This window comes from Salmo salar, chromosome 10, assembly GCF_965601325.2.
Source record: "Salmo salar chromosome 10, fSalSal1, whole genome shotgun sequence".
NCBI classification, from domain to species: domain Eukaryota; kingdom Metazoa; phylum Chordata; class Actinopteri; order Salmoniformes; family Salmonidae; genus Salmo; species Salmo salar.
In genome coordinates, this window is record NC_138300.1 from 112,848,925 (window position 1) to 112,875,675 (window position 26,751).

At 42.9% G+C, this 26,751-nt stretch overlaps 3 protein-coding genes across 5 annotated transcripts; 2 read left to right on the forward strand and 1 right to left on the reverse strand.

Moving 5' to 3' along the window:
- The first annotated feature begins 2,377 nt into the window (after positions 1-2,377).
- Positions 2,378-18,840, forward strand: LOC106561558 (carboxypeptidase A1). 3 transcript variants are annotated; one of them, XM_014125653.3, is made up of 13 exons: positions 13,691-13,736; positions 14,253-14,317; positions 14,935-15,004; positions 15,281-15,362; positions 15,758-15,892; positions 16,085-16,189; positions 16,350-16,451; positions 16,550-16,651; positions 17,056-17,166; positions 17,330-17,420; positions 17,793-17,992; positions 18,245-18,329; positions 18,431-18,840. In XM_014125653.3, exons 3-13 carry the CDS (start codon positions 14,940-14,942, stop codon positions 18,616-18,618), a joined length of 1,266 nt encoding a protein of 421 aa, XP_013981128.3. In that variant the 5' UTR covers positions 13,691-13,736; positions 14,253-14,317; positions 14,935-14,939; the 3' UTR covers positions 18,619-18,840. The 3 variants fall into 3 exon arrangements, with proteins under 3 accessions (XP_082813520.1, XP_013981128.3, XP_013981129.3); XM_014125654.3 differs by lacking the exons at positions 13,691-13,736; positions 14,253-14,317 and adding an exon at positions 15,139-15,158; XM_082957394.1 differs by lacking the exons at positions 13,691-13,736; positions 14,253-14,317; positions 14,935-15,004; positions 15,281-15,362 and adding an exon at positions 2,378-2,867.
- Positions 8,295-12,980, forward strand: LOC106561560 (carboxypeptidase A1). Its single transcript, XM_082957395.1, has 5 exons — positions 8,295-9,106; positions 11,860-11,961; positions 12,055-12,165; positions 12,551-12,628; positions 12,842-12,980. Exons 1-4 carry the CDS (start codon positions 9,020-9,022, stop codon positions 12,623-12,625), a joined length of 375 nt encoding a protein of 124 aa, XP_082813521.1. The 5' UTR covers positions 8,295-9,019; the 3' UTR covers positions 12,626-12,628; positions 12,842-12,980.
- On the reverse strand, positions 18,841-26,722 carry cep41 (centrosomal protein 41). Its single transcript, XM_014125656.3, has 11 exons — positions 26,521-26,722; positions 25,823-25,886; positions 25,615-25,662; positions 23,677-23,738; positions 23,471-23,540; positions 22,618-22,744; positions 21,853-22,022; positions 21,406-21,473; positions 21,121-21,235; positions 20,817-21,032; positions 18,841-19,972 (listed from the first exon to the last, which is right to left on the reverse strand). Exons 1-11 carry the CDS (start codon positions 26,551-26,553, stop codon positions 19,845-19,847), a joined length of 1,101 nt encoding a protein of 366 aa, XP_013981131.1. The 5' UTR covers positions 26,554-26,722; the 3' UTR covers positions 18,841-19,844.
- Between the last annotated feature and the right edge of the window lie 29 nt (positions 26,723-26,751).

Sequence of the window (26,751 nt, forward strand, 5' to 3'; positions counted from 1 at the left end):
AACAAAATATTGTTTGACAAAATAAGGTCAAGGTTCAAATGCATTCTAACAGGATTTTGTGAGCAGTGCTACTTGATAAATGTATTGCTGTCTTTTAGACAAATGTATTGTGGGTGTGCCTGTCTGTAAGTTAATGATTTACTTCTAGATATGGAAAAACCAACATGTACAGTATCTTTAATCTGTCATTCTTGTTATCAGCTCGATTGCATAAAATAGACTACAGTTACCCTTTTTAGAACATGCACAGAGGAGGGAGGGCAGAGAGATCTGGTAGTGCATACTGTTTCAGTCTCAAATGGGGGCCTATATCAACCAAACACGTAGCCTAAATGTAATTTAACAGTTTGTCAAATGATGTCTTAATAATTCAACTGCCTTCCCAGAAAACAATGAATGTTCCTACCTCTTACAGCATTCCTACAGTAGACACCAAATAGAACCTTTCAATTCAATCTGCCAAGAGGAAAAATAATTTGACAAGTGATATTTTGAAAGCAAGCAGCCACTGCATCTTTTATTTTTGGTACTTTCCCCCTTTTTCGTGATTTCCAATTGGTTGTTACAGTCTTGTCCCATCACTGCAACTGCCCTACGGACTCAGGAGAGGCGAAGGTCGCGGCTCCATTATACACTGCTCACTTAACCCAGAAGCCAGCCGCACCAATGTGTCGGAGGAAACACCGTACAGCTGGCGACCAGAGTCAGCTTGCATGCGCCCGGCCCACCACTAGGAGTCGCTAGAGCGCAATGGGACAATGAAATCCTGACCAGCCAAATTCTCCCCTAACCCGGACGATGCTGGGCCAATTGTGCGCCACCTCATGGGTCTCCCGGTCAAGGCCGGCTGTGACACAGGCTGCAGCCTAACTATCATAAAACAGTTCCATTTCACTATGCTGCGCTTTCTGTTTTAATTTAGCTCTGCTGATTATAGTGTCGCAGAATCTGACACTAACCAGGCAGTACTGTAGCACAACTTCCTGAATACAGGCTACACAAATGCATTAGCCTACATCTGGTGCTTTGCCAAATGTGGTCCTTTTGCCGCCCTTCATAACATGTCATTGGAATTTTCTTATGAATGCTTTCTGAAGTATTTATATAGTCCTTAGAAAGGGTTTATAATGGCTTTATTAAGCCTTAAAAGGTATTGTTTGTGTAAAGCTGGACCGAGCACATAAGTCAAATGCCTTAACTTGTAGGCCTAGTATACCCACTTTACATGTTTGTTTCAGATTTATTCATAAATACATGTATTTTTATAGAAAACTCAAACTAAAGAAAATGCTGGCAAAATGGAAAGGTACAGAAACGACCCATTTGGTATTTCCCAGGATCTCCTGGCTGGCATGGGAAGCAAAGCAGCAGGCATCATACGCAAGTCCCCTTAAGCAAGGTCATGTGATCAGGACCATGGCATAAAAGGTGGTGGCCAAGGTGTGTGTCTCTACTCTATTGGCAACGATGAAGGGGCTGCTGGTCTTGACTGTGCTGTTTGTGGCCATTCTCGGCAAGGAAACATTTGAGGGGTGAGTGGATACACCAATGGTTGGTACTCATTTTGGGGAATATGTCCAATTCTATTTGGTGTCATGTTTGATATATCACCAGTAGTTGCTATATAAAGATTGTTATAAACTGGGTTGTACGAGCCCTGAATTCTGATTGGATGAAAGCCGTGGTGTATCAGACGGTATACCACGGGGTATGACAACATTTATTTTTACTGGTCTAATTACGTTGATAACCAGTTTATAATATCAATAAGGCACCTTGGGGTTTTGTGGTATATGGCCAATATACCATGGCTAAGGGTTGTGTCCAGGCACTCCGCGATGCGTCGTGCGTAAGAACAGCCCTTAGCTGTGGTATATTGGCCATATACCACACCCCTTCGGGTCTTATTGCTTAACTGAACCATAGGAAGGGTAATATAAACATATGTCCTGCTTGCCTCTGTGATTCTGTAGGCATGAGTTGCTTTTTCAATCTGTGTGACAGTCAGGCTTTATTACTTTTCAATAAATTCAAATTAATCATTAAAGATGGCTACTCAATGTTAACTGTTGAGAGGAAGCAAAGCTTATGGTCAAGGTTGACTCCAACTGTAAGTCATTGTGTTGCTAAGCAGACGTTTCACCACAGTCTATGCTACTCAACTTCTCACTTTCTCAACTCCAACCTCCCTCTCGGACCATTACTCAAGCATAGTTCAAATCTGAATGGTTCTCCTGTCTTTGCAGTGACCAGGTCCTTCGTATCACTGCGAAGGATGAGGTCCAGCTCACTCTCCTGAAGGACCTGGCTGAGATGGAACATCTCCTGTTGTGGCATGACAATGATCATCATCATCATCATCATCATCATATCCACCACTGAAGCCACATATATATAACCCCACCACCTCATTCAATACACTATAGCCTACTGCATTGGCATTTCCATTTCAATACGAAGTTTGACAAACATTGCAATGAACACAGTATGAATTCATATTAATTCACTAGACCAAGGCCTGGGAGGGATAAATAATATGTTTGTCATGGTCATGGGCAAAGAAACTCAAAGGGGGTGATAATGTTAATTAACAATCATTTTGATCCGATTGTGCAAACAGATCCTCAAGGAAGATGGATCCTTTTAAATATGCTATTGGAACAAAAACAGATTTGGCTAATTAAGCTGGTCGAACTATTGATGATCCCGCGGTCCGGAGCTTCGGCGACGATCCACGGTCCGGGTCCTCCGGCGATGATCCATGGTCCGGAACTTTCAGTGACAACCCCCGAAATAGAGTCACCACCAAGGATGACGGATCCGCGAGCAGAGCGGGGTCTACGTCCCGCACCGGAGCCGCCACCGAGGTTAGATGCCCACCCGGACCCTCCCCAATTGAGTCAGGTTTTGCGGCCGGAGTCCGCACCTTTTGGGGGGGGGGGGGGGGGGGGGGGGTTACTGTCACACCCTGACCGTAGAGAGCCGTAGAGAGGTTAAAGTTATGTACTGTATAGCAATCACAGTTGTAAAATAGTAAACAATGATTACTTCTCAGAAAGAATTGAGCTGTCAAGAGGAGTAAAACAAGGCTGTCCATTGTCTCCATATCTATTTGTTATGGCCATTGAAATGCTAGCTATTAAAATCAGATCCAACAAGAACATCAAGGGGTTAGAAAAAAACAAAAGTGTCAATGTATGCCAATAACTCAAGTTTCTTAAGTCCGCAATCTGGATCCCTGTACAGTCTCATTGAAGATCACTTTTCTAGCCTCTCTAGACTAAAACCCAATCATGATACGTGTACCATATTAAGTATTGGATCGTTAAATGACACAATTTTTACACTACTGTACCTTGTAGTTTACCAATAAAATGGGCTGATGGTGAAGTAGACATGCTTGGTATTCATATCTCTAAAGATGTAAACAAACTTACCACAACCAATTTCAATAGAAAGTTAGCAAAAATAGACAAGATGATGCATCCATGGAAAGGTAAATACTTGTCTATTTATGGATAAATCACATTGATTAACTCTTTGGTCCTATCACAGTTTACTTACTTACTTATGGTGCTGCCGACTCCAGACGATTTGTTTTTAAATCATATGAGCAAAAAATATTTCACTTTATTTGGAACGCTAAGCCAAACAAATTGAGTTTGGGGGGGCTGAAAGGATTAAATATTACAGCATTAGACCTCTCACTAAAAGCTTCACACATACATAAATTATACTTTAACCCAAACTGGTTCTCCAGTAGATACCTAAGAAAGGCTCATCCTTTGTTCAAAAATGTGCCTTTTTGCAACTTCTCATTTCAGATTAATTGAAAATGAAACTTTGTTCAAAGTATCACCCTTTCTTAAACAAGCCATACAAAGCTGGTTACAATTTTTATTTTATCCTCCAGAAAAAAATATAACAAATATTACAACAAATATTATGGTTAAACTCAAATATTCTGGTTGATAAAAAATATTATGAAGTTATGTTACATATGCAGCTAGCAAAAATATATGGGAATGTTTGTTCAAATCAAAGTTACAACCAACTGATTGCAGCATTACCATAAAAATGGAAGAGGCAAGTGGAAGAGGGAGAAGGTAGGGAACTGGTTTGTCTGCCATATATTAAAGACAAAAATTGTCTGAAAAAGATTGGCATAAATAGACAAATATACCAGTTACATTTGAGGACAAAAATGTTTACAGCTGCGCCATACAGGTTGCAAAATAGCTGGGAAGAGATTTTAGATGTACCGATTCCATGGCACAATATATACAAAATTATGTATGTATGTATGTATGTATGTATGTATGTATGTATGTATGTATGTATGTATGTATGTATGTATGTATGTATGTATGTATGTATGTATGTATGTATGTATGTATGTATGTATGTGTGTGTGTGTGTGTGTGTGTGTGTGTGTGTGTGTGTGTGTGTGTGGGGGGGGGGGGGGGAGCATACAACAATCTCAGCTCTGCAGATTTAGCTGTGAAGATACCAATATTCTGATATTGCCCCTATGTAGCTTGTTTCTGGTCACTGGTTCAGGAATGGCAAAAAATCACAACATTCATTTCAAATGAACCCTTCAAAAAGCAATGTTGGGCAATTTGGAAAGACACAGTCAATCAATCAACAATATAATAGTATTAGTAGGAAAGGTTTTCATCTTTAGCTCAAAATCTGTGGATACTATGCGATTACAGGCAACATCCGCACTGAGCTTAAAGCTAAAGCAGGAGCGGGAAACTAATCCAGACTCTTATAAGAAATCCCACTATGCTCTCAGACAAATCATCAAACAGGCAAAGCGTCAATACAGGACTAAGATTGAATCCTACTACACCGGCTCTGATGCTCGTCGGATGTGGCAGGGCTTGCAAACTGTTACGGACTACAAATGGAAAACCAGTTGCGAGCTGCCCAGTGCCACAAACCTTTTATGCTCGCTTCGAGCAGAGCAACACTGAAGCATGCATGAGAGCGCCAGCTGTTCCGGGCGACTGTGTGATCACGCTCTCCATAGCCAATGTGAGCAAGACTTTTAAACAGGTCAACGTTCACAAAGCTGCGGGGCCAGACAGATTACCAGAACGTGTACTCGCGCGGACTAAGTGGCAAGTGTTTTCACTGACATTTTCAACCTCTCCCTGACCGAGTCTGTAATACCTACATGTTTCAAACAGACCACCATAGTCCCTGTACCCAAGAAAGCAAAGGTAACCTGCCTAAATGATTACCGCACTGTAGCACTCACGTTTGTAGCCATGAAGTGCTTTGAAAGGCTGGCATTGGCTCACATCAACACCATCGTGCCGGAAACCCTAGACCCACTCCAATTCGCATTACCAGGTGCTATGGGTAGGCAACAACACATCTACCACGCTGATCCTCAACACTGGGTCCCCTCAGGAGTGCGTGCTTAGTCCACCCTGTACTCCCTGTTCACCCACGACTGTGTAGCCAAGCGCAACTCCAACACCATCATTAAGTTTGCTGACGACACAACAGTGGTAGGCGGGTCACCAACAACGATGAGACAGCCTACAGGGAGGTCAGAGACCTGGCAGTGTGGTGCCAGGACAACAACCTCTCCCTCAATGTGAGCAAGACTAAGGAGCTGATCGTGGACTATAGGAGAAAGAGGGCCGAACAGGCCCCCATTAACAGACGGGCTGTAGTGAAGCGGTTCGAGATTTTCAAGTTCCTTGGTGTTCACATCACCAATGAACTATCATGGTCGAAACACACCAAGACAGTTGTGAAGAGGGCACGACAACACTTTGTCTTCCTCAGGAGACTGAAAAGATTTGCCATGCGTCCCCAGATCCTCAAAAACTTCTACAGCTGCACCATCGAGATCATCCTGACTGGTTGCATCACCGCCTGGTATGGCAACTGCTCAGCATCTGACTGCAAGGCGCTACAGAGGGTTGTGCGTATGGCCCAGTACATCACTGTTGTCAAGCTTCCTGCTGTCCAGGACCTATATACCAGGCGCTGTCAGAGGAAGGCCCAAAAAATTGTCAAAGACTCCAGTCACCCAAGTCATAGACTGTTCTCTCTGCTACCGCACGGCAAGCGGTACCGGAGCGCCAAGTCTAGGTCCAAAAGGCTCCTTAAAAGCTTCTACCCTCAAGCCATAAGACTGCTGAACAATTAATCAAATGGCCACCTGGACTTTTTACAGGTTGAAAATGTATATAAAACATCACACCATATTTGAAAAATATATGACACATGGAAACCAAACAAGGGTGGTCCACGGTCTGTGACAGGTGGGATGGGCTGACAGTAGCTGAGGGGTGGGATTAAAGAGCTCATGATCGGTGATGGTATAATTGAAAACACTACATACAGTGAGGGAAAAAAGTATTTGATCCCCTGCTGATTTTGTACGTTTGTCACGCCCTGACCTTAGAGAGCCTTTTTTATTCTCTATTTTGTTAGGTCAGGTTGTGACTTGGGTGGGCATATCTATGTTTCTATTTCTTTGTTGGCCTAGTATGGTTCCCAATCAGAGGCAGCTGTTTATCGTTGTCTCTGATTGGGGATCATACTTAGGTAGCTCTTTTTCCCACCTGTGATTGTGGGACGTTGTTTGTGTGTAGTTGCTTTCTGCACTGCATATAGCGTTACGTTCGTTTTTGTATTTTGTTGTGTTTTCCGGTATCATTTTTAATAAAAGTAAAATGTACGCCTACCACGCTGCACCTTGGTCTCATTCCAACAACGAGCGTGACAACGTTTGCCCACTGACAAAGAAATGATCAGTCTATAATTTCAATGGTAGGTTTATTTGAACAGTGAGAGACAGAATAACAACCAAAAATCCAGAAAAACACATGTCAAAAATGTTATAAATTGATTTGCATTTTAATGAGGGAAATAAGAATTTGACCCCCTCTCAATCAGAAAGATTTCTGGCTCCCAGGTGTCTTTTATTCAGGTAACGAGCTGAGATTAGGAGCACACTCTTAAAGGGAGTGCTCCTAATCTCAGCTGTTAACTGTATAAAAGACAACTGTCCACAGACGCAATCAATCAATCAGATTCCAAACTCTCCACCATGGCCAAGACCAAAGAGCTCTCCAAGGATGTCAGGGACAACATTGTAGACCTACACAAGGCTGGAATGGGCTACAAGACCATTGCCAAGCAGCTTGGTGAGAAGGTGACAACAGTTGGTGCGATTATTCGCAAATGGAAGAAACACAAAAGAACTGTCAATCTCCCTCGGCCTGGGGTTCCATGCAAGATCTCACCTAGTGGAGTTGCAATGATCATGAGAACGGTGAGGAATCAGCCCAGAACTACACGGGAGGATCTTGTCAATGATCTCAAGGCAGCTGGGACCATAGTCACCAAGAAAACAATTGGTAACACACTACGCCGTGAAGGACTGAAATCCTGCAGCGCCCGCAAGGTCCCCCTGCTCAAGAAAGCACATATAATCAGCAGCCTGTCTGAAGTTTGCCAATGAACATCTGAATGATTCAGAGGACAACTGGTTGAAAGTGTTGTGGACAGATGAGACCAAAAATGGAGCTCTTTGGCATCAACTCAACTCGCCGTGTTTGGAGGAGGAGGAATGCTGCCTATGACCCCAAGAACACCATCCCCACCGTCAAACATGGAGGTGGAAACATTATTCTTTGGGGGTGTTTTTCTGCTAAGGGGACAGGACAACTTCACCCCATCAAAGGGACAATGGACAGGGCCATGTACCGTCAAATCTTGGGTGAGAACCTCCTTCCCTCAGCCAGGGCATTGAAAATGGGTCGTGGATGTGTATTCCAGCATGACAATGACCCTAAACACACGGCCAAGGCAACAAAGGAGTGGCTCAAGAAGAAGCACATTAAGGTCAGGGAGTGGCCTAGCCAGTCTCCAGACCTTAATCCCATAGAAAATCTGTGGAGGGAGCTGAAGGTTCGAGTTGCCAAACGTCAGCCTCGAAACCTTAATGACTTGGAGAAGATCTGCAAAGAGGAGTGGGACAAAATCCCTCCTGAGATGTTTGCAAACCTGGTGGCCAACTACAAGAGACGTCTGACCTCTGTGATTGCCAACAAGGGTTTTGCCATCAAGTACTAAGTCATGTTTTGCAGAGGGGTCAAATACTTATTTCCCTCATTAAAATGCAAATCATTTTATAACATTTTTGACATGGTTTTTTCAGGATTTTTTTGTTGTTATTCTGTCTCTCACTGTTCAAATAAACCTACCATTACAATTATAGACTGATCATTTCTTTGTCAGTGGGCAAACGTACAAAATCAGCAGGGGATCAAATACTTTTTTCCCTCACTGTATAATGTATACCATAGTAAAATCTAATGAATGTATGTATGCATATATGTCAGTGGAGGCTCCTCAGAGGAGGAAGGGGAGGACCATCCTCCTAAGTGAATTTCATTTTTGTGAAAGTTATTCTTTTTAGATAAAACTATGCTAAATATATTGATGTCACCAAATAATTTATTAAACACACTGTTTTGCAATGAAGGTCTACAGTAGCCTCAAAAGTACTCTATAGGGTAACACCATAGTGTAGCCGGAGGACAGCTATTTTCCGTCCTCCTCTGGATACATTGACTTCAATACATAACCTTGTGGTTCTCACCCCATTCCATAGACTTAAACAGTAATTATGACAACTTCTCAGAGTTCTTGCAGCATGAACTGACATGTTGTCCACCCAATCAGAGGATCGGAGAATGAATCTAGTACTGAAAGCATATGCTCCAGCTAGCTAGCACTGTAGTGCATAAAAAGTTGTTGATTAGTTGACTCAAAGAGAGAGAAAGACAGTAGTTGAACAGTTTTGAACAAATGTATTTCTTCAAAAATGAAGAAAAAGCAAGGAAGGAAGACAGAGAGAGAGCAAGCTATATTTCTTATTCTTTTCACTTTCAGTTACTTAGCTAGCGAATGCAGCTAGCTAGTTGAGCCTACTTAAACACCTTGCTCAAACATTGAGGGATGCTATGTTACCTAGCTGGCTATGGCTATCCAACGTGCCCCTGCCCGTGCCCCTGCCCCCAGAACCACCAATGACTACGACTACTCCAACTACCACGACATTGCTGATGTACAGTTGAAGTCGGAAGTTTACATACACATTAGCCAAATACATTTAAACTCAGTTTCACAATTCCTGACATTTAATCCTAGTAAAAATTCCCTGTTTAGGTCAGTTAGGATCACCACTTTATTTTAAGAATGTGAAATGTCAGAATAATAGTAGAGAGATTTATTTCAGCTTTTATTGCTTTCATCACATTCCCAGTGGGTCAGAAGTTTACATACACTCAATTAGTATTTGGTAGCATTGCCTTTAAATTGTTTAACTTGGGTCAAACGTTTCGGGTAGTCTTCCACAAGCTTCCCACAATAAGTTGGGTGAATTTTGGCTCATTCCTCCTGACAGAGCTGGTTTAACTGAGTCAGGTTTGTAGGCCTCCTTGCTCACACACACTTTTTCAGTTCTGCCCACAACTTTTCTGTAGGATTGAGGTCAGGGCTTTGTGATGGCCACTCCAATACCTTGACTTTGTTGTCTTTAAGCCATTTTGCCACAACTTTGGAAGTATGCTTGGGGTCATTGTCCATTTGGAAGACCCATTTGTGACCAAGCTTTAACTTCCTGACTGATGTCTTGAGATGTTGCTTCAATATATCCTCATCATTTTCCTCCCTCATGATGACATCTATTTTGTGAAGTGCACCAGTCCCTCCTGCAGCAACGCACCCCCACAACATGATGCTGCCACCGTCGTACTTTGCGGTCGGGATGGTGTTCTTCGGCTTGCAAGCATCCCCTTTTTTCCTCTAAACATAACGATGGTCATTACGGCCAAACAGTTCTATTTTTGGATCATCAGACCAGAGGACATTTCTCAAAAAAGTACGATCTTTGTCCCCATGTGTAGTTGCAAACCGTAGTCTGGCTTTTTTTATGGCGGTTTTGGAGCAGTGGCTTCTTCCTTTGCGGAGCGGCCTTTCAGGTTATGTCGATATAGGACTCGTTTTACTGTGGATATAGATACTTTGGTACCTGTTACCTCCAGCATCTTCACAAGGTCCTTTGCTGTTGTTTTGGGATTGATTTGCACTTTTTGTACCAAAGTACGTTAATCTCTAGGAGACAGAACGCGTCTCCTTCCTGAGCAGTATGACGGCTGCGTGGTCCCATGGTGTTTATACTTGCGTACTATTGTTTGTAAAGATGAACGTGGTACCTTCAGGAATTTGGAAATTGCTCCCAAGTATGAACCAGATTTGTGGAGGTCTACAATTTTTTTTCTGAGGTCGTGGCTGATTTATTTAGATTTTCCCATGATGTCAACCCCAGAGGCACTGAGTTTGAAGGTAGGCCTTGAAATACATCCACAGGTACACCTCCAATTAACTCAAATGATGTCAATTAGCCTATCAGAAGCTTCTAAAGCCATGACATGACAATTTTCCAAGCTGTTGAAAGGCACAGTCAACTTATTGTATGTAAACTTCTGAACCACTGGAATTATGATACAGTGAATTATAAGTGAAATAATCTGTCTGTGAACAATTGTTGTAAAAATGACTTGTTTCATGCACAAAGTAGATGTCTTAACCGACTTGCCATAACTATAGTTTGTTAATATGACGTTTGTGGAGTGGTTGAAAAAGGAGTTTTAATGACTCCATCCTAAGTATGTAAACTTCCCACTTCAACTGTATGTACCAACCCATCTGTCACGGGCTGGCTCGGAAAAACAGGAGAGGTAGAGTCAGGCGCAGGAGACAGAGAGTTCTTGACCACACTTCTTTATTCAAGAAAAAACTGGAGGTGGTCGCCAAAAAATATATAGGGACGCAGCCCTTAAATTATTCTGCGGTGGGGTACACAATTAAATCAACCACAGGCAGAAGAAAACCAACATACGTTCCTATAGCACATGAACCGGACAGGAAACACAATCACGCACAAACACAGACAATCTACGCTAAACTAAATAACCCCCCCCCCCTACTAATGACTAACCCAAAACAGGTGCGTGCCTACCTAGACCTAACCAACAGAAAGTGAAACAAAAAGGGATCGATGGCAGCTAGTAGGCCGGCGATGACGACCGCCGAGCTCCGCCCGGCCGAGGAGGGGCGCCACCATCCGTCGGTGTCGTGACACCATCACACAAGTATCAAGGAGAAATGACCCATTTCACATGATCACTCTGAACTCACACTGAGTGAGACATCTTTAATACTGTCATCGTAAGACCTACCTAAGAATTCTGTAAGCAATGCAAGACACTGTTTTCTGTTGTTGAAACCTACAGTATTTTGGGGAACACCTTATTTGAAGTGTCCTTACATAAGGAGTTCATACAACATTCAAAAGCAGAACATAAGGATTCATGACAAGCTTTTGTCAACAACCGCAAATTGGCGGTAACAACCTCTCTCTGTCTCTGTCTCTGTCTCTGTCTCTGTCTCTGTCTCTCTCTATCTCATCAGATCTATAGTTTCCAGGACATGCTAGTGGCTGAGAACCCAAATCTGGTCAGCAAGATCGTGATTGGCCAGAGTTACCAGGGACGTACCCTTATTGTGCTCAAGATACGTTCCTGACGAGAGTGTCATGTTGTATCTACTATGGCCTTGTCATTTTACTAGTACTCTTTACAAGTGAAATATAGATTTAAAGTCAGTGAAGGTCGTTTTTTCCTAATCCCGGACGAGGCCCCATTTTTTGGTACATGTTACATGTTACATGGTTGTATGTTAAATGTGTATCAAGTTTACAGTATTTGAGGATTGTACTAGGTGTTCTTTACACCCCACTTCTTCTCTCTTTTCTAGTTCAGTACTGGTGGAATCAACAGACCTGGTATCTGGCTTGACACAGGAATCCATTCCAGGGAATGGATAACTCAGGCTAGCGGCACCTGGTTTGCCAAAAAGGTTCATCAGTGTTTTCTCCACCACAGTTTTAAACCTTTCCCCTCTCTTCATCTACACATATGTATCACTTTAACCTTCTGTTTCCATATCCAGATTGTGACCGACTACGGACGTGACGCCGCCCTCACCGCCATCCTGGACAAGATGGACATCTTCCTGGAGATTGTGACCAACCCCGATGGCTACTACTACACCCACAATAGTGTGAGTCTCTCATCACAATATAAAATGCCCTTACATTTCTAGGTTGATCCCAAATTTTGATTACAATGTCATCTCTCCATTTCAATTGACCTCTTATTTTTTCTGTGATTATTTTATAAGGTCGAAGGGCACATATCAGACTAGGGAGTTGAACACAACAGCCACTCTCATCCTCTTTGATTACTAACTACATATTACATATGTGTGCGTGATCTGAATCTCTAATACCAAATATAATCTATCTAATATTGCTTTCACAGTGTTTCAGTGTTGTATCCTGTTTTGTCATTTGACTTCGCTCTGACATCATCAACTGCTGCTCACAGCTATGCACTAGACAAAACCAAACAAACCATGAGTCACGATGACCGTTTATTTTCCACAGAACCGTATGTGGCGTAAGACCAGGAAGCCCAACCCTGGCTCTTCCTGTGTTGGAACTGACCCCAACAGGAACTAGGAGGTAAACTTTTCCTTGTCACTTGAATGTTGCAAAACACTTTATAATCAAATACAATAGATTCAGAGGTCATAAATTGAATAAGATACCAAATCTAAAGTTTTTGTCAATTAAAATGGTATCTCCTTGCCCTTGGTGAGATAGTATTTTACTGTTAATGTTTAGTTGGGCACGAATCTTTCTTTACCATTTTGTCTCCTCTCTGGTCTTTGGTAGAGTCCAGCTCCAGTGGCAGTCCCTGCTCTGAGACTTACTGCGGACCCGAATCTCACTCTGAGTCTGAGGTCAAGTCCATTGTGGACTTTGTAAAGTCTCACGGCAACCTGAAGGCCTTCATGTCCATCCATTCCTACTCCCAGATGCTCCTCTACCTCTACGGTTACACCAGTACCCCCTGCAAGGACCAGAGCGAACTGGTGAGTCCAGCATCCATCAACTAGTTGTCTTTGACATGTCTAGTAACAACTTGTGGCATTTGTTCCACTCGGGAGTGCCCTGCCAGCATTCTCCACCATATGTGGCCTCACCGGGGGATGGGTGACGCCAGCATGGTACTTTTACATGAATATTATTATCTTCTCACAGCATGACCTGGCCATGAAGACAATCACTGACCTGGCTTCCCTGTACGGAACCTCCTACAGATGCAGCAGCACCATCAACACCATCTGTAAGTGTCAAACACCAGCTAAACATTTTCACTGCTTTAATGGCTCCCATCCCATGCCATTCCAATGTAGTCCAGCTCATTCTACCAACATGAGCACACCCCATCTGTATAACCTAGCTAAAGTCATTACAATATTCTTAGCTTATGGTTTGTATACTCGTACATACTCTATGAAATAAAAACAGAAACTATGGTCTAATCCCTTCTTTCTTGTCATTTCCAGACCAGGATAGTGGTACCACTGTTGACTGGACCTACAACCAGGGCATCAAGTACTCCTACACTTTCAAGCTGAGAGACACTGGTCGCTATGGTTTCATCCTGCCAGCCAATCAGATCCTCCCTACTGCCAAGGAGGCTTGGCTGGCTCTGATGGCCATCATGGAGCACACCAAGGACAACACCAACTAGTGGGGTCACCATGACAACCTACTGGACACTGTGAGTCCACTAAGGCTGTTTACAGGCCACAAACAGTGGAATAAATGTCAACTGTTATACCTGATTTTATCTTCTATTTCATTTTACTTGAGGTGATGTTGAAATGAAGCAAAGAGAAAAGTTGTTATGGTTGAAGGTCTTAACATGGTCATTATAATGTATTACAATAAAAAGAACACTAGTCCATAGAGAGTACAGCATTCAATTTCACCATTTTACACTTTTTAAAGTAAGGATAACTATTTTTGTATTCTTCATATTCCCAATTCAAATGATGACTTGAACTGCTACTGGACAACTTAGTGATTCCGCCAGTGAAAAATGTAAAGTTCATATGTTGTATAATTTTGGGTTGCATAAGTTGTTTATGTGTATCTCTCACATAGGGTGCCCTTGCTAGAAAACTGGTTATGGTTTTCCCAATGAAAATAAGCACCCTTTGGGTGTGGGAAATATGGATATTTCTAGGGAGTGATGTGCCATATAAAGCAGTTTTGGTGTCTCTCTGTCTCCAAGGCTTGCGGCCTACCAAAGGCCTAAAGAAGTTCAGCTGGATTGCCCAGGTCATGTGGTTTAGAAAGGTAATGGTTGTGATTAACCCATCAGAAACACATTTCACCTGGTTGAATGTACATGTATGGTGGTTTGTATTAGTTAGCTTGTTAGATAAACTACAAATAATCGGTGACAGATTTATGTCTTTAAAGGAGACACAGGCTGACCAATTCTGATATTTTGCACAATTATTGGCAAAAGAACTGGTCTCATTGGTGAAAAGACCAATTACGAGTGGAAAAAGATCTGAATTGGGCTGCCTGTGTAAACGCAGCCTTTGTTGACTTATTCCTCATCTCCTTTCTTCTTCATGAGAGTATACAGTATATGCTCAAATAGACTCTCTGACTCAGTTCTCAAAGGTTGCGGCGACCCTTGGGGGCATAGCTTTTACAGTGTAGGGATACAAACACAGGCAAACTAAGTAAATGGAATGGGAGGATAAAAACTAGACAATCTGGTCCATCCATTTTCATTTAACTTCTGAGAATCTGCTCTACAAATACATACCATCAGTGTTACATCAGAGGCATTGTGGAAAACAGAACAGAAGGAGAAAACACCTGAAGAAAACATACATTTACAAACCAAGGTACAAAGTGCTGGGCAGGGTGTGTGGCTCTGACTGGCTTTACTGTATTAGGTACGATGAAGGTGCTGCTCGTCTTGGCTGCACTGTCTGTGGCCATTATCGGCAAGGAGACCTTTGAGGGGTGAGTGATCACCAAACAGTACTGAAAAGAATACACTTTGTGACAACTGCTGATGTAAAAAGGGCTTTACAAATACATTTGATTGATTGACTGATTGATTGACTGATTAAATGATTTCAACTTGTTTTGAACAGCAGTGGTAGCTGAGCAAAGGGTAATGACATATGATGTGTTGACTGTCAGAAATTGATTAAAACACAATTTTTTTATAAGATTCCCCTTCTCTTAATTCTAATTATTAGGGATGATAACATCGTTGTTGTAATATCTTTAAAGGCACCAGGTGCTTCGTATCACTGGGAAGGATGAGTTCCAGCACTCTCTCCTGAAGGACATGGCTGAGATGGAACATCTCCAGGTTGGGAATGATAACAGTGATCATCCTATGAGATAATGTGATTCATGTACTTCTGATAAATACGAATTACAAAGGAAAACAATCATAGTGTAGAATGATCAGAACAGAAACCCTCAAACTGTACAACCAGTCCATTTTCTATTTTCCCTTGTGTTCATCTGCATGTTCCTTTCCTCCTACCTCTCTCCTCTCTCCTCCCTTACCTCTCCTCTCTCCTCCTTCCTCTCTCCTCCCTTCTCTCTCCTCCATCCTCTCTCCTCCCTTCTCTCTCCTTTCTCCTCCATCCTCTCTCCTCCCTTCTCTCTTCTTTCTCCTCCATCCTCTCTCCTTCCTTCCTTCTCTCCTCCATCCTCTCTCCTCTCTCCTTCACCCCACTCCCCTCTCTTCTCTCCCAGTTGGATGTGTGGATGGAGCCCATTGACCTCTCCACTCCTGTGGACATCAGAGTTCCCTTCACCAGCCTGCAGACCGTCAAGGCTTTCCTGGAGACTGAAGACATCCCGTACTCCGTCATGGTCAAGGACCTACAGGTAAAGTAGGACACCTTTCTCCTCTGGGGAGGAATGACAGCTCATATGCCCCTCTTCAGTCATTGTTATTCTTAAAGTAATAAGTGGACAGACTATGGTGCCACCAAAGTTATCCCCCTGAGATCTAATCATCATTGAATGAACCAAGGAGAGTGATCAGCAGTATGAAACCTTTTGCCCCTTGTCTCTCAGGTTTTGTTGGACGAGGAGAATGAGCAGCGGCTGAGTGCTGCACGTGCCACTGAGCCCAGAACCACAGATGACTACGACTACACCAACTACCACAACGGGGATGAGGTTAGTACCCAATCACACAGCCAGGACAGCCTGTTCTTCCTTATTAGCTATTATAACGTCTGTCATAACACTGTTACAACACTGATATCAGGCCTGTTGTAAAACTCCCATCCTCAGAGCTATTTGGTTCAAATTAAAGATTATTTCTCTCTCTCTCCAGATCTACAGTTTTCAGGACATGCTGGTGGCTGAGAACCCCAAACTGGTCAGCAAGATCGTGATTGGTCAGAGCTATGAGGGCCGCCCTCTGAATGTGCTCAAAGTAAGTCATCATTTTTCAATACTTTTTAGGTGTTTGAAGATTATCGTCGATTTTCTTTGCACCTGATAAAGTTAATACTCCCCTTCTCTCTCACATAGTTTAGCACTGGTGGCACCAACCGTCGTGGCATCTGGATTAACACTGGAATCCACTCCAGAGAATGGATCACTCAGGCTAGTGGCACCTGGTTCGCCAAGAAGGTGATCAACTTCTAGTCTCATTCTTTCCAGTCAGAGCCCCTGGGTTGGATTTCCCCACATGCTCATGAGTCACAATGCAAACTCCTGTTTTCTGCTAAGAATAGCAAATATAGTGTTATAAAGGCTAGGGGTCATTACAGTATATTTGCTATGCTTAAAAGCAAACTGGAGTTTGGCTTGTGACTCATGTAGAGGAATCCAACCCCAGGGCTCATAAGTGCCTCATGAAGGGAGTTGAGTCTCTTTATACGCATCACGGGCAATTCCGGTTCTGAATACCCACTGGGACGTTCCTACTCCCACAGGTTGCTGAATTGGTTTCAAAAGTGGCGCCCCCTTGAGCCCAGGTATTCTCTGTTCAGTATGATAATGTGCATAGATATTTCTGGTTCAATGACCACCAGATTGTGACTGACTACGGACGTGACGCCGCACTCACTGCCATTCTGGACAACATGGATATCTTCCTGGAGATTGTGACCAACCCAGATGGCTACAACTACAGCCACAAAACTGTGAGTTCCTAACAGCAAAAATGTGTATTTATTATTAATAATCCATCCACCAATCCTCTGTAATGGCAGATATGATGCTTCATTCATTCATTGTGTCAGTCAGAGTGAATGCGCATGGATACTTACCAAACCATTGAATGTGTTGACCTTTTATGTTCCACAGAACCGTATGTGGCGTAAGACCAGGAAGCCCAACCCTGGCTCTTCCTGTGATGGAACTGACCTCAACAGAAACTGGGATGCTGGTTTTGGAAGTAAGCTATGTCTTCTATCGGCTTGTTTAAAATTGCACAAATTGTCCACGAAAAAGGATGCCTTACTACAGCCTTTCCCCAAACCCGGTCCTGGGGAGTCCAAGGGGTGTACATTTAGTTTTTTGCCCTAGCAAAACACAACTGATTCAAATGATCAACTCATCATCAAGCTTTGATTATTTGAAACAGTTGTGTAGTGTAAGGGCCAAAAAACTAAATGTGCACTCCTTGGGATCCCCAGGCTGCTGCCTTATTTGTCAGGCTTAAATACATTGTTGATTTGTTGTGACTTAGTTTCAAAGGAAGTGTGTCAATGTTGTGATTGGACTGTCCCTGGCCTGATGTTGGTTGTATTCCACTCTATTTCCCTAGCCGCTGGCTCTAGCGGTAACCCCTGCGATCAGACTTACCGCGGGCCCAAGGCTCACTCAGAGTCTGAGGTGAAGTCCATTATGGACTTTGTTAAGTCTCATGGCAACCTGAAGGCCTTCATCGACATCCACAGCTACTCCCAGATGCTCATGTACCCCTACGGCTACACTGCAACCCCTTGCAACGACCAGAGAGAACTGGTGAGTCTGGCAGAGACAGGCTTCCTGCCTTCCCTTGACCCTTAGCCATGTCTCAGTCATTTGTCTTTTGTATGTGAGCTAATAATGCACTTTTATATAATCAAACAGGGTACAACTGGTTTTGCTTAAGGCCTTTGACAGGTCAATTTAAGGTCAAGTTCAGTATACACAAAAATAAAACGTTTTGCCATCGAACATAAATTGTCAAAAGCAGTACAGGTCTCTTGACGTTATTTTACATTTCACCCTCAGCACGACCTGGCTAGGAAGGCCATCACTGATCTGGCTAGCCTGTACGGAACTTCCTTCAGATACGGCAGCGTCATGACCACCATATGTAAGTGACTGAAAATACATGAAAGGCTACATCTTAGGCTCAATACAGCCACAAGGTCTAATACAGGAACATACACAAATAATGTGCTTATCTTCCACTAGACCAAGCCAGTGGCATCAGTATTGACTGGTCCTACAACCAGGGCATCAAGTACTCCTACACCTTCGAGCTGAGAGACACCGGTCACTATGGTTTCATCCTGCCAGCCAACCAGATCCTCCCTACTGCCAAGGAGGCTTGGCTGGCTCTGATGGCCATCATGGAGCACACCAAGGACAACACCAACTAGTGGGGTCACCATGACAACTACAGTATACTGTTCACAGATTAACCAATTGTATAGCTCTCTTTGATATAGTCATGTGAATGCCTGTGTAAAACAAAGTTACGTTTGTCTGTACTGTTGTAGATATACAGTATCTAGCTCAAGCTGATGATACCATCCAGTCCACAAGAGTGCACTAGACATCGTCAGTAAAATGCTCAACAAAATGACCAGTTCACATCAGAATATACATTGTGCGTTTTATTTAATATACAAAAACTAAACTGAGATCAACCAGTTTAATGGATGGAGCGTAATGACTGACAGTTAATGTGTTCATTGTCAGGAGTAGAAACGACAGGTGTCTTGCATCTGATATACACAAACAGGCCAGACGTCAGCCTCAAAGGTATTGTACTCCTCAAAAGACCACGTTTCACAGTAAATGCACAAGACCCTGCAATTTATCTTCACCTCAAAAAGCGCTGAAGAAAATACAACAAAGTTCACAACCTCAAAGTTCAAATACTGTTTCACATTTATCGGACGAATCAAGGTGCTCTCCTCGGTGTAACCATGACTACCATCCCATAATGCCCTACTCCACCATGATGATGTTTCATCATAGGCTGCATGACGTCACCAAATCTTATGAGAACAGATACAAACATATAGAACTTCTGAGCCTCTCACTTCATATTATATCACAATATTCCACCCTTAGAGAAAATATCACATTAAAAATATTACATTTCATCTCTTAAAATAGAGAATGCCCTCAAACAACAATCATCACTCGTGGTTATTTGTAATGTACAACAAAGCATATGGGAAATCATTTTAGTACCCTGCTACCAAGTGAAATGACCTTAAGTTAATGAGGGTTGATGGAGATGGACACGATCAATGGCTGACTGGTTTTTAGCAATGACAGGCATCACAGAGACAGAGCCAGAGTGCAAACTGAACACAAGTCATTTTAGGAAAGCAACATCTGCGAGTTAACGATAATTGAGTGCAAGGCAAATCCATAAATTATCATCTTACGATCACTGATGACATTTTTTTATAATCATTGTGCAACAAATTCAAAATCAACACACCAATTCCTATTATCCTACAATAAAGCAGATTTGGGCCCTTGAGGACTACAGCTGGGTATCCCTGGGGGAGGGGGGGTGGTGGGTGCCCCTTTCACAGAGGGGCACATGGGCGGTGGTAGTGAAATAAGACTTTATTTGGGTTAAGGGTTATTTCCACGGTCGGCTGCTCTGGGATCTGGCGGTTTCAGAGCCGGCTAGAGAGGAAGTGCGTAGACTCCGCGCACTGGACGCTTTGGACTGGGCACTGCTGGTGGACATGCGGCTGCTGAACCGGCCTAGAAACACACACAAAGACAGTCACACATCTATAAAAAGTAACAAGCTTTCAGGAAATGATTCTCCGCGTCATTGTCAAGGGTGGCCAACCCTTTGAGCTAATGGGGTGTTTAGGGTTGGAACAAACACCTGCACACCCCAGCTGGCTCCAGGCACAAGCGGTCGCTTAGGAATAGTAGAAAACACCAGGTGCAATTTTGGAATGTGTTTGTGCATCATACAGCAGTTTTTCTTGTTATGCCAGTCACTAAATTAGCCATGCCAAGTAACAATTTTTAGATTGGTAGTTAGTCTAGCCAGCTATCTAAACGTATTCATGGCTGAATACCAACCGGGCACACAGGTAAGTGCCCTGACCTCAGGGCCCCCCCATTGATTTTGTTAGTCAGTCATTCATATACCATATTACATGGCATAAGTCATGGCAAAATGTGTAGAATTGCAGGAAATTTGCTTCAAAACTAAAGAAATTTCTCTCCACCCATGGCAAAATGGATAGAAATACAGCAAATTTCCTGCAAAACTAACTTTTTCTCTCTCTGCCCAATGGCTAAATGTGTAGAATCACAGGAAATTATCTTTAAATTGTACATTTCTATTCACCATCAAGACGGGGACCACTAAAATGTTGCACATGGTGTGTGTGTGTGTGTGTGTGTGTGTGGGGGGGGGGCTACCAAAAGGCCATCCCAGCTGTTTGCTTTTTCAACATGTTATCACCATCTACTGGTAGGTTGTTGTTACTACCCAAAGCAACAGATCAGGGAGTGATGCTTGCCTGTTGGAGTCAGTTAGCTGTTGGCATAGCCTTCCCGTTGGAGTTAGCTGTTAAATGTGCCTTACTGTTGGTGTCTGAGGGAACGAGCATCTCCTCCAAGTGTGCCTGGATGTTGGCCATGTCGTCCGAGGTGAACCTCCACTTCCTATCGGCTGGCATGAAAACCTGTCTGTGGGTGTAGCGCTTCCTGTCCGCTGTCGCCTTGGGAGACGGGAGGCACGACACCGGGATGGTGCCTGTTGTCATCCCCTCTGGAAACTTCTGCGCAATCACCTTCAGACCTGGGGGGTGGGGGTGGAGTGTGACATTGCACTGATTCCAAAGCTTCCACTTGAGCTATTACTTGCCCACAATACATCATCAACTGACCTCCAGATAGCATGAAGAGGTTCTGGAAGCCCCGCTCACACATGGCAGTGGCTGCCTGGGCAGCCATCCTCTCATCCTCATCATATACGATGATGATCTTACCAGAAACATTTTTCTACATCAAGTCAAGATTAATGGGATCACAGCACAACAGTGAGGCAAACAAATGGATATTCAAACATGTACAGGATATGGATATTTTACTAGTGTGTATAGGCCCATTTCAGATTGCCTGGTAATGTGAGTTATGGAATAATACAGTTATTTGTTTTGGTGGAAGGATACATAATCCAGCACCTCCTTGGTGTAGGGATTCATTGTTCTTGAGAGGGTTGCGATGGGGTAACTGTATGCTGAGGAAAAAAAATGTGAGATGTCACAAATACGTACAGTATTACATTGGGGTGAAAAGCCTCCTAAAAAAATACCATCAAGGACAAACAGTTAATATCCAGTCCTATAAGTTTCATAACTACTGCCATCATTTGCTACCCTGGTTTTGAAGTTCTGGCCAATATCATTTCAATTCTAAAGATGAAATTATGAAACGGCAATCATTTGCAATCCTGATGATGGATATTATTTTCATGTTATCACATATACTATGCATTCACAAAGCCCCTGGGGGGGTAAGGCTCAGAATTCCATTCATTATATTTATAGTGTCTGAAATCTATTCATTCTATGTCTGGAATTAGAATTCTATTCATTGTACTTCTATGGTCCCCCTACCGCTGATGATGTGACACTGGTCGTACTGCTCTCTGTCCCTGACGTCCAGCAGCAGGTAGGGGCAGTCTGGGTAGGGTCCATCTGGAAGCCGAGGGCTGGACACGGTTGTCAGAGTCACTGTCTTCTGACCGTTCTTATCCAGGTCCAGCTCTCCCACCCCACTTATTACACTGTAGTGAGAGTTAAAAGTGACAGGGTATACACGGGTCAGGAACACTTTTTCTGTATGTGAAAAAACATCAAACCTTCCAACTCAAAATATTGTGAGAATGACATAACTTTCATTCTATAATGTCTGTGACATTGCAATCATCAGTTACAGTATTCCAAATGGAACTGAGCTCAACTCTGTAAAATCCCAGCTCTGTCACTTTAGCCAGTCTGTGGAGGTTTAGCTTGCCAGTGAAGGTGATCTAATGCCCTGCTTTTAGGGAGGCGATAGAGTTACAACCTTCTGTTCTAGTGAGGGGGCAACGGAGCTTGGACCCTAGGGAAAAGCTGCTATCAAATATCGCACACAATGAAGGGGTAGGAGGGTTGTCGAGGGGGAGAGAACTCTGCTGGGATATTCAGATAGATGTGTCGGTTGAATGCTGAGAGGGTTACAGCTGTGCCTGGGGTTATGGGTTGTGGTTATGTATGTGGGCTTTGAGTGAGAGTACACATCAGTGGAGGTCATTGAGAACAGGTGTGTGTCGTTGGTAGGGAAAATGGAAAATCCTGGTGTGTGTGTGATGCTGTTCAAAGTGGGGTGCTGGGAATTACCTTTGAAGTGTCGACCTGGGGGAGTAGCCAGCGTCCCCCACGTCATTGTTGTTGTGGAAGAACTGAGCGGGTGTGGGCGTAGGCAGGGGGGAACCGTTGGTCTGCTCAGACAGACGCTCCATGTCGGCTTCAGGTGGAAATAAAGCAGAGATGTTGCTGTACAGTTACAGCACTGCCTCAATGTTCATTAAAATCAACGTTAAAGGCAACTGCAGGAAGGTCCTAAAAATTGTCAAAGACTCCAGCCACCCAAGTCATAGACTGTTCTCTCTGCTACCGCATGGCAAGCGGTACCAGTGCAAGTACAAGTCTGGAACCCAAAGGACCCCGAACAGCTTCTATCCCCAAATAAGACTGCTAAACCAGACTGCTAAACCAGACTGCTAAACCAGACTGCTAAACCAGACTGCTAAACCAGACTGCTAAACCAGACTGCTAAAGAGCTAATCAAATGGTTACCCGCTGCTACTACTGTCTATTATCTATCCTGTTGCCTAGTCATTTTAACCCTACCTATATGTGCATAGCTACCTCAATGACCTCGTACCCTTGTACATTGACTTGGTACTAGTACTCCCTGTATATAGCCATGTTATTCATTATTCACTGTGTATTTATTCCTCGTGTCACTATTTCCATTTTATATATTTAACTCTGCATTGTTGAAAAAGGACCCGTAAGTAAGCATTTCACTGTTAGTCTACACATGTTGTTTACGAAGAACATTTTGATTTGACTCAGAGTTGATAGGAATTCTCAGTTAATTTAAAATATAAACTGGGGCTCCAGATCAAATCGATAATGGTACAAAACATCAATAGTGCCCTATTGGTTAAAAAACAAATCTTCTTACCTTCCAGCCTTGGTGTTTCGCCATCACTCACACTTTCATTCAGGTCCGAAACCGATGCTACCTGAATTACCTGATTAAAAAAATTATAAGATAAACAAGTGACTGAATAACATGTAGGCTACTTCCACAAAAACAAAAAAAGCAGATTCAACTGAGAATAAAAAAACATGTCTTTGCCATCACTGACGTAATATTGTTTCACTCACCAACTGTGCAAATGTTGTAACTTTAAGCCTTTTGAAGAGTTCATCCTTTCTGTACCTGTAATCTAATCAAATACATTTTCAGTTTCTCTCAAAATAATGAGAGCAAAAGACATGGAGAAACCCTGAGGATGTTCTCTTACAACTATCCTTACAAGTACCAAGTCAATCTAAGGCCCCTCACCAGTATTCTCTCTTACAACTATCCTACAAGTACCAAGTCAATCTAAGGCCCCTCACCAGTATATCTCACCTGGGTCATGCATGTCAACCCTTTGCTCATCCTCCCCTTGTCCCAAAATATCCCTAAATCTCAACTCCACTGTGTCCATCTCCAGAACGTTACAGCTCTGGGGGAGATGGTAAGACACCTGTGCTCAATAGTGTCTGCTCAGCCCTCTTTTAATATTGGCATTGGCCAAAGTGTGACCCAAAGTGTGACCTGACTATCACACCATCCTCTGTCTCCGTTGGCACCCGCACAATGTAGCCTAATACCTCCTACATCAGCCCTGACAGAGAAATTATTGTGAACAACACAATCGCCCACTGCCGAATGAAGGAATCAGTGTTGCTTATCCCTGAGAAATCAGAAAAGCCAGAAACAAAATGGCCACAACAGACAAAGTGCTTATTCTCTCAGATAGCCCCGGTCACCAGGTTGTAAAATATCAGCAGGACATGGCTTCTCCGGTTTACCCATGAAAGTGCATGAACTAAAACACCAAACAGAATGTGATAGTGGACCACAACTGTTCTTTAAAGACAGAAAATGCTTAGTTGCACCCCCCCTCAACTCAAGTAGCCTAACACTGTCCACTGCTCCTTGTTTTAGTAATAGGGACAAAAATGCAGGTACACCTGTTTGGCAATATTGAACTCAAGCTAAATTCCAATTGTGACAGTCATGTTGTAGATTTCAGCCAATACACGCCTAATGAGTCCCCCTGGGCCTTGCTGAGAAATCTCAACTCTCAAGAGACCCACTGAACAAAGAAATAATTTAAATGTCTAGTTTTGATTTACATTTGATTGAGTTGTCAACTAACTTGAATTAAACTTAAAATGAACAAAACATTTCACCACGTCATTGGATTTAGGTTAAAAGTTGGCTGTAAAAAAGACAACTCCCTTACGTTGATTACTTTTTGCAAATCCAATCAGTTTCCATGTTGATTCAACATCATGACATTGAATTTTTGTTGTTGAAATGACATGAAAACAAACAGATTTTGCCCAGTGGGGAATTGAATGGCGAAGTGTGGGCGGACTGGAGCTCTGACTACGTCGAGTCGCTGTCAGTCGATACTTGTAAAATGTAAAATCTTAAAACCTTACAGTGTACCTATGTTTGTTTTGTGTAAAGTTGGGCCTTTCTTTGTTTGCTGAAATGCAAACTTTTTAATAAAAAACTTTGGTGAAATACAACCATCACCTGTTTCAACGTTTCCGTTGGTTTTAAATGGCACCAAAACTTGGTATAAAAAAGTATGGATTTCCAGAAACAAAGAAAGGCCCGACTTTACACAGGACAAACATAGGTACACGGTAAGATTTTAAATGTTTACAAGTATCGACTGACAGCGACTCGATGTAGTTGGAGCTCCAGTCCGCCCACACTTGTCGACACTCAACTCCCTTGTAATTGTACATTTTATTTCATTTAACTAGGTAACTCAGTTAAGAACAAATTCTTATTTACAATGACGACCTACCCCGGCCAAACCCTCCCCTAACTCGGACGACACTGTGCCAATTGTGCGCCGCCCTATGGGACTCCCGATCACGGCCAGTTGTGATACAACCCAGGATTGAACCAGGGTCTGTAGTGACACCTCTAGCACTGCGATGTAGTGCCTTAGACCGCTGGACCACTCGGGAGTTAAGATTTATTAACCGCCCTGACCCAATCTCAGAAGTCTGTAATGAAATGTAACTTACTTTTCTTTATCTCCTCCAGCCTCTCCACATACTTCGTCAGGCTGCATCCTTTCAAATGACAACAGGTTTCACAACATTGAAGATAAGCAAAGATTTTGTATACATCAATACGATCTATTGATAAATGTCAATAAATATGATCTCCGAGTCCTTTGGCACTGGTAGCCAATGCTATAACACTTGAATAACCTGAGTTGTGGAATAATACCTGTGTCTAGCCTTGTTCTCACATGTTGATATTTGGGGTTCTGAGGTATTCTCCTTTTCATGTACTGTGAGATGGGGAATACACAAACATTTATAATTTGCTGTGTTGTCATGGTAGTTACTTCCTTTTTAACCAAGCTGTTGAAAACATTAAGCACATTACATTAATTACCCATGGAGACAGGATTTCTCCAGTGAGTCTGCATAAAGGCCTAGCTGACTCTAGTTAGCAATGTCTGCCACTGGATAAAGCAGCCCTTTCAGCAGCTTAACTGTTCTGTCATCGTCATACCAAATATTCCTTGTTTTATCCGTGGTCATACCCTTCCATGTTTAGTACATGTTTATGAAAGGTGTCTGTCAAGTCAACCCAGAAAACTAGCTAGCATTAGCTAATTAAAAAGACACATTTTGGAAGTCTAACATGCTAACATTAGCTAACTACAGTAGTTAGCTAATTTGATGACCGAAGATCTAACGTTAACTAGCTATGATGGCAAAAATAGTTACGTAACTTTTTCCTCAATCAACTAATTTAACTAGCTAATAACGTTACAAACAGCAGAAGGGGTCAACGTTACTGCTCAACAGAAACACTGTTGGCTTGGCAATGCCTTGATAGCTAACAGCACCATTGCCACCCACCAACCTGGGCTGTTACATGTACAACTCGCTAAAACTATAGCTAGCTATATTTACCTCCGTCTTACCGATACTGCTCTTGGTCGACATATTTTCAAACGGAATAGAGAAAAACCAAACACAAAGTTCCAAGTTTAATAAACTTGGCGCTGATTGAGCCGAGAGCGATCATTGACCAATCAATGACGCTGTTTTAACGATGTCGGTTTCTACCGTTCCACAGTTTGATGTAGTTGCTTAGCAGCAGAATACGCTTAGCTCCTCCCTGGTTCTTTCTTTTTCTTGCGG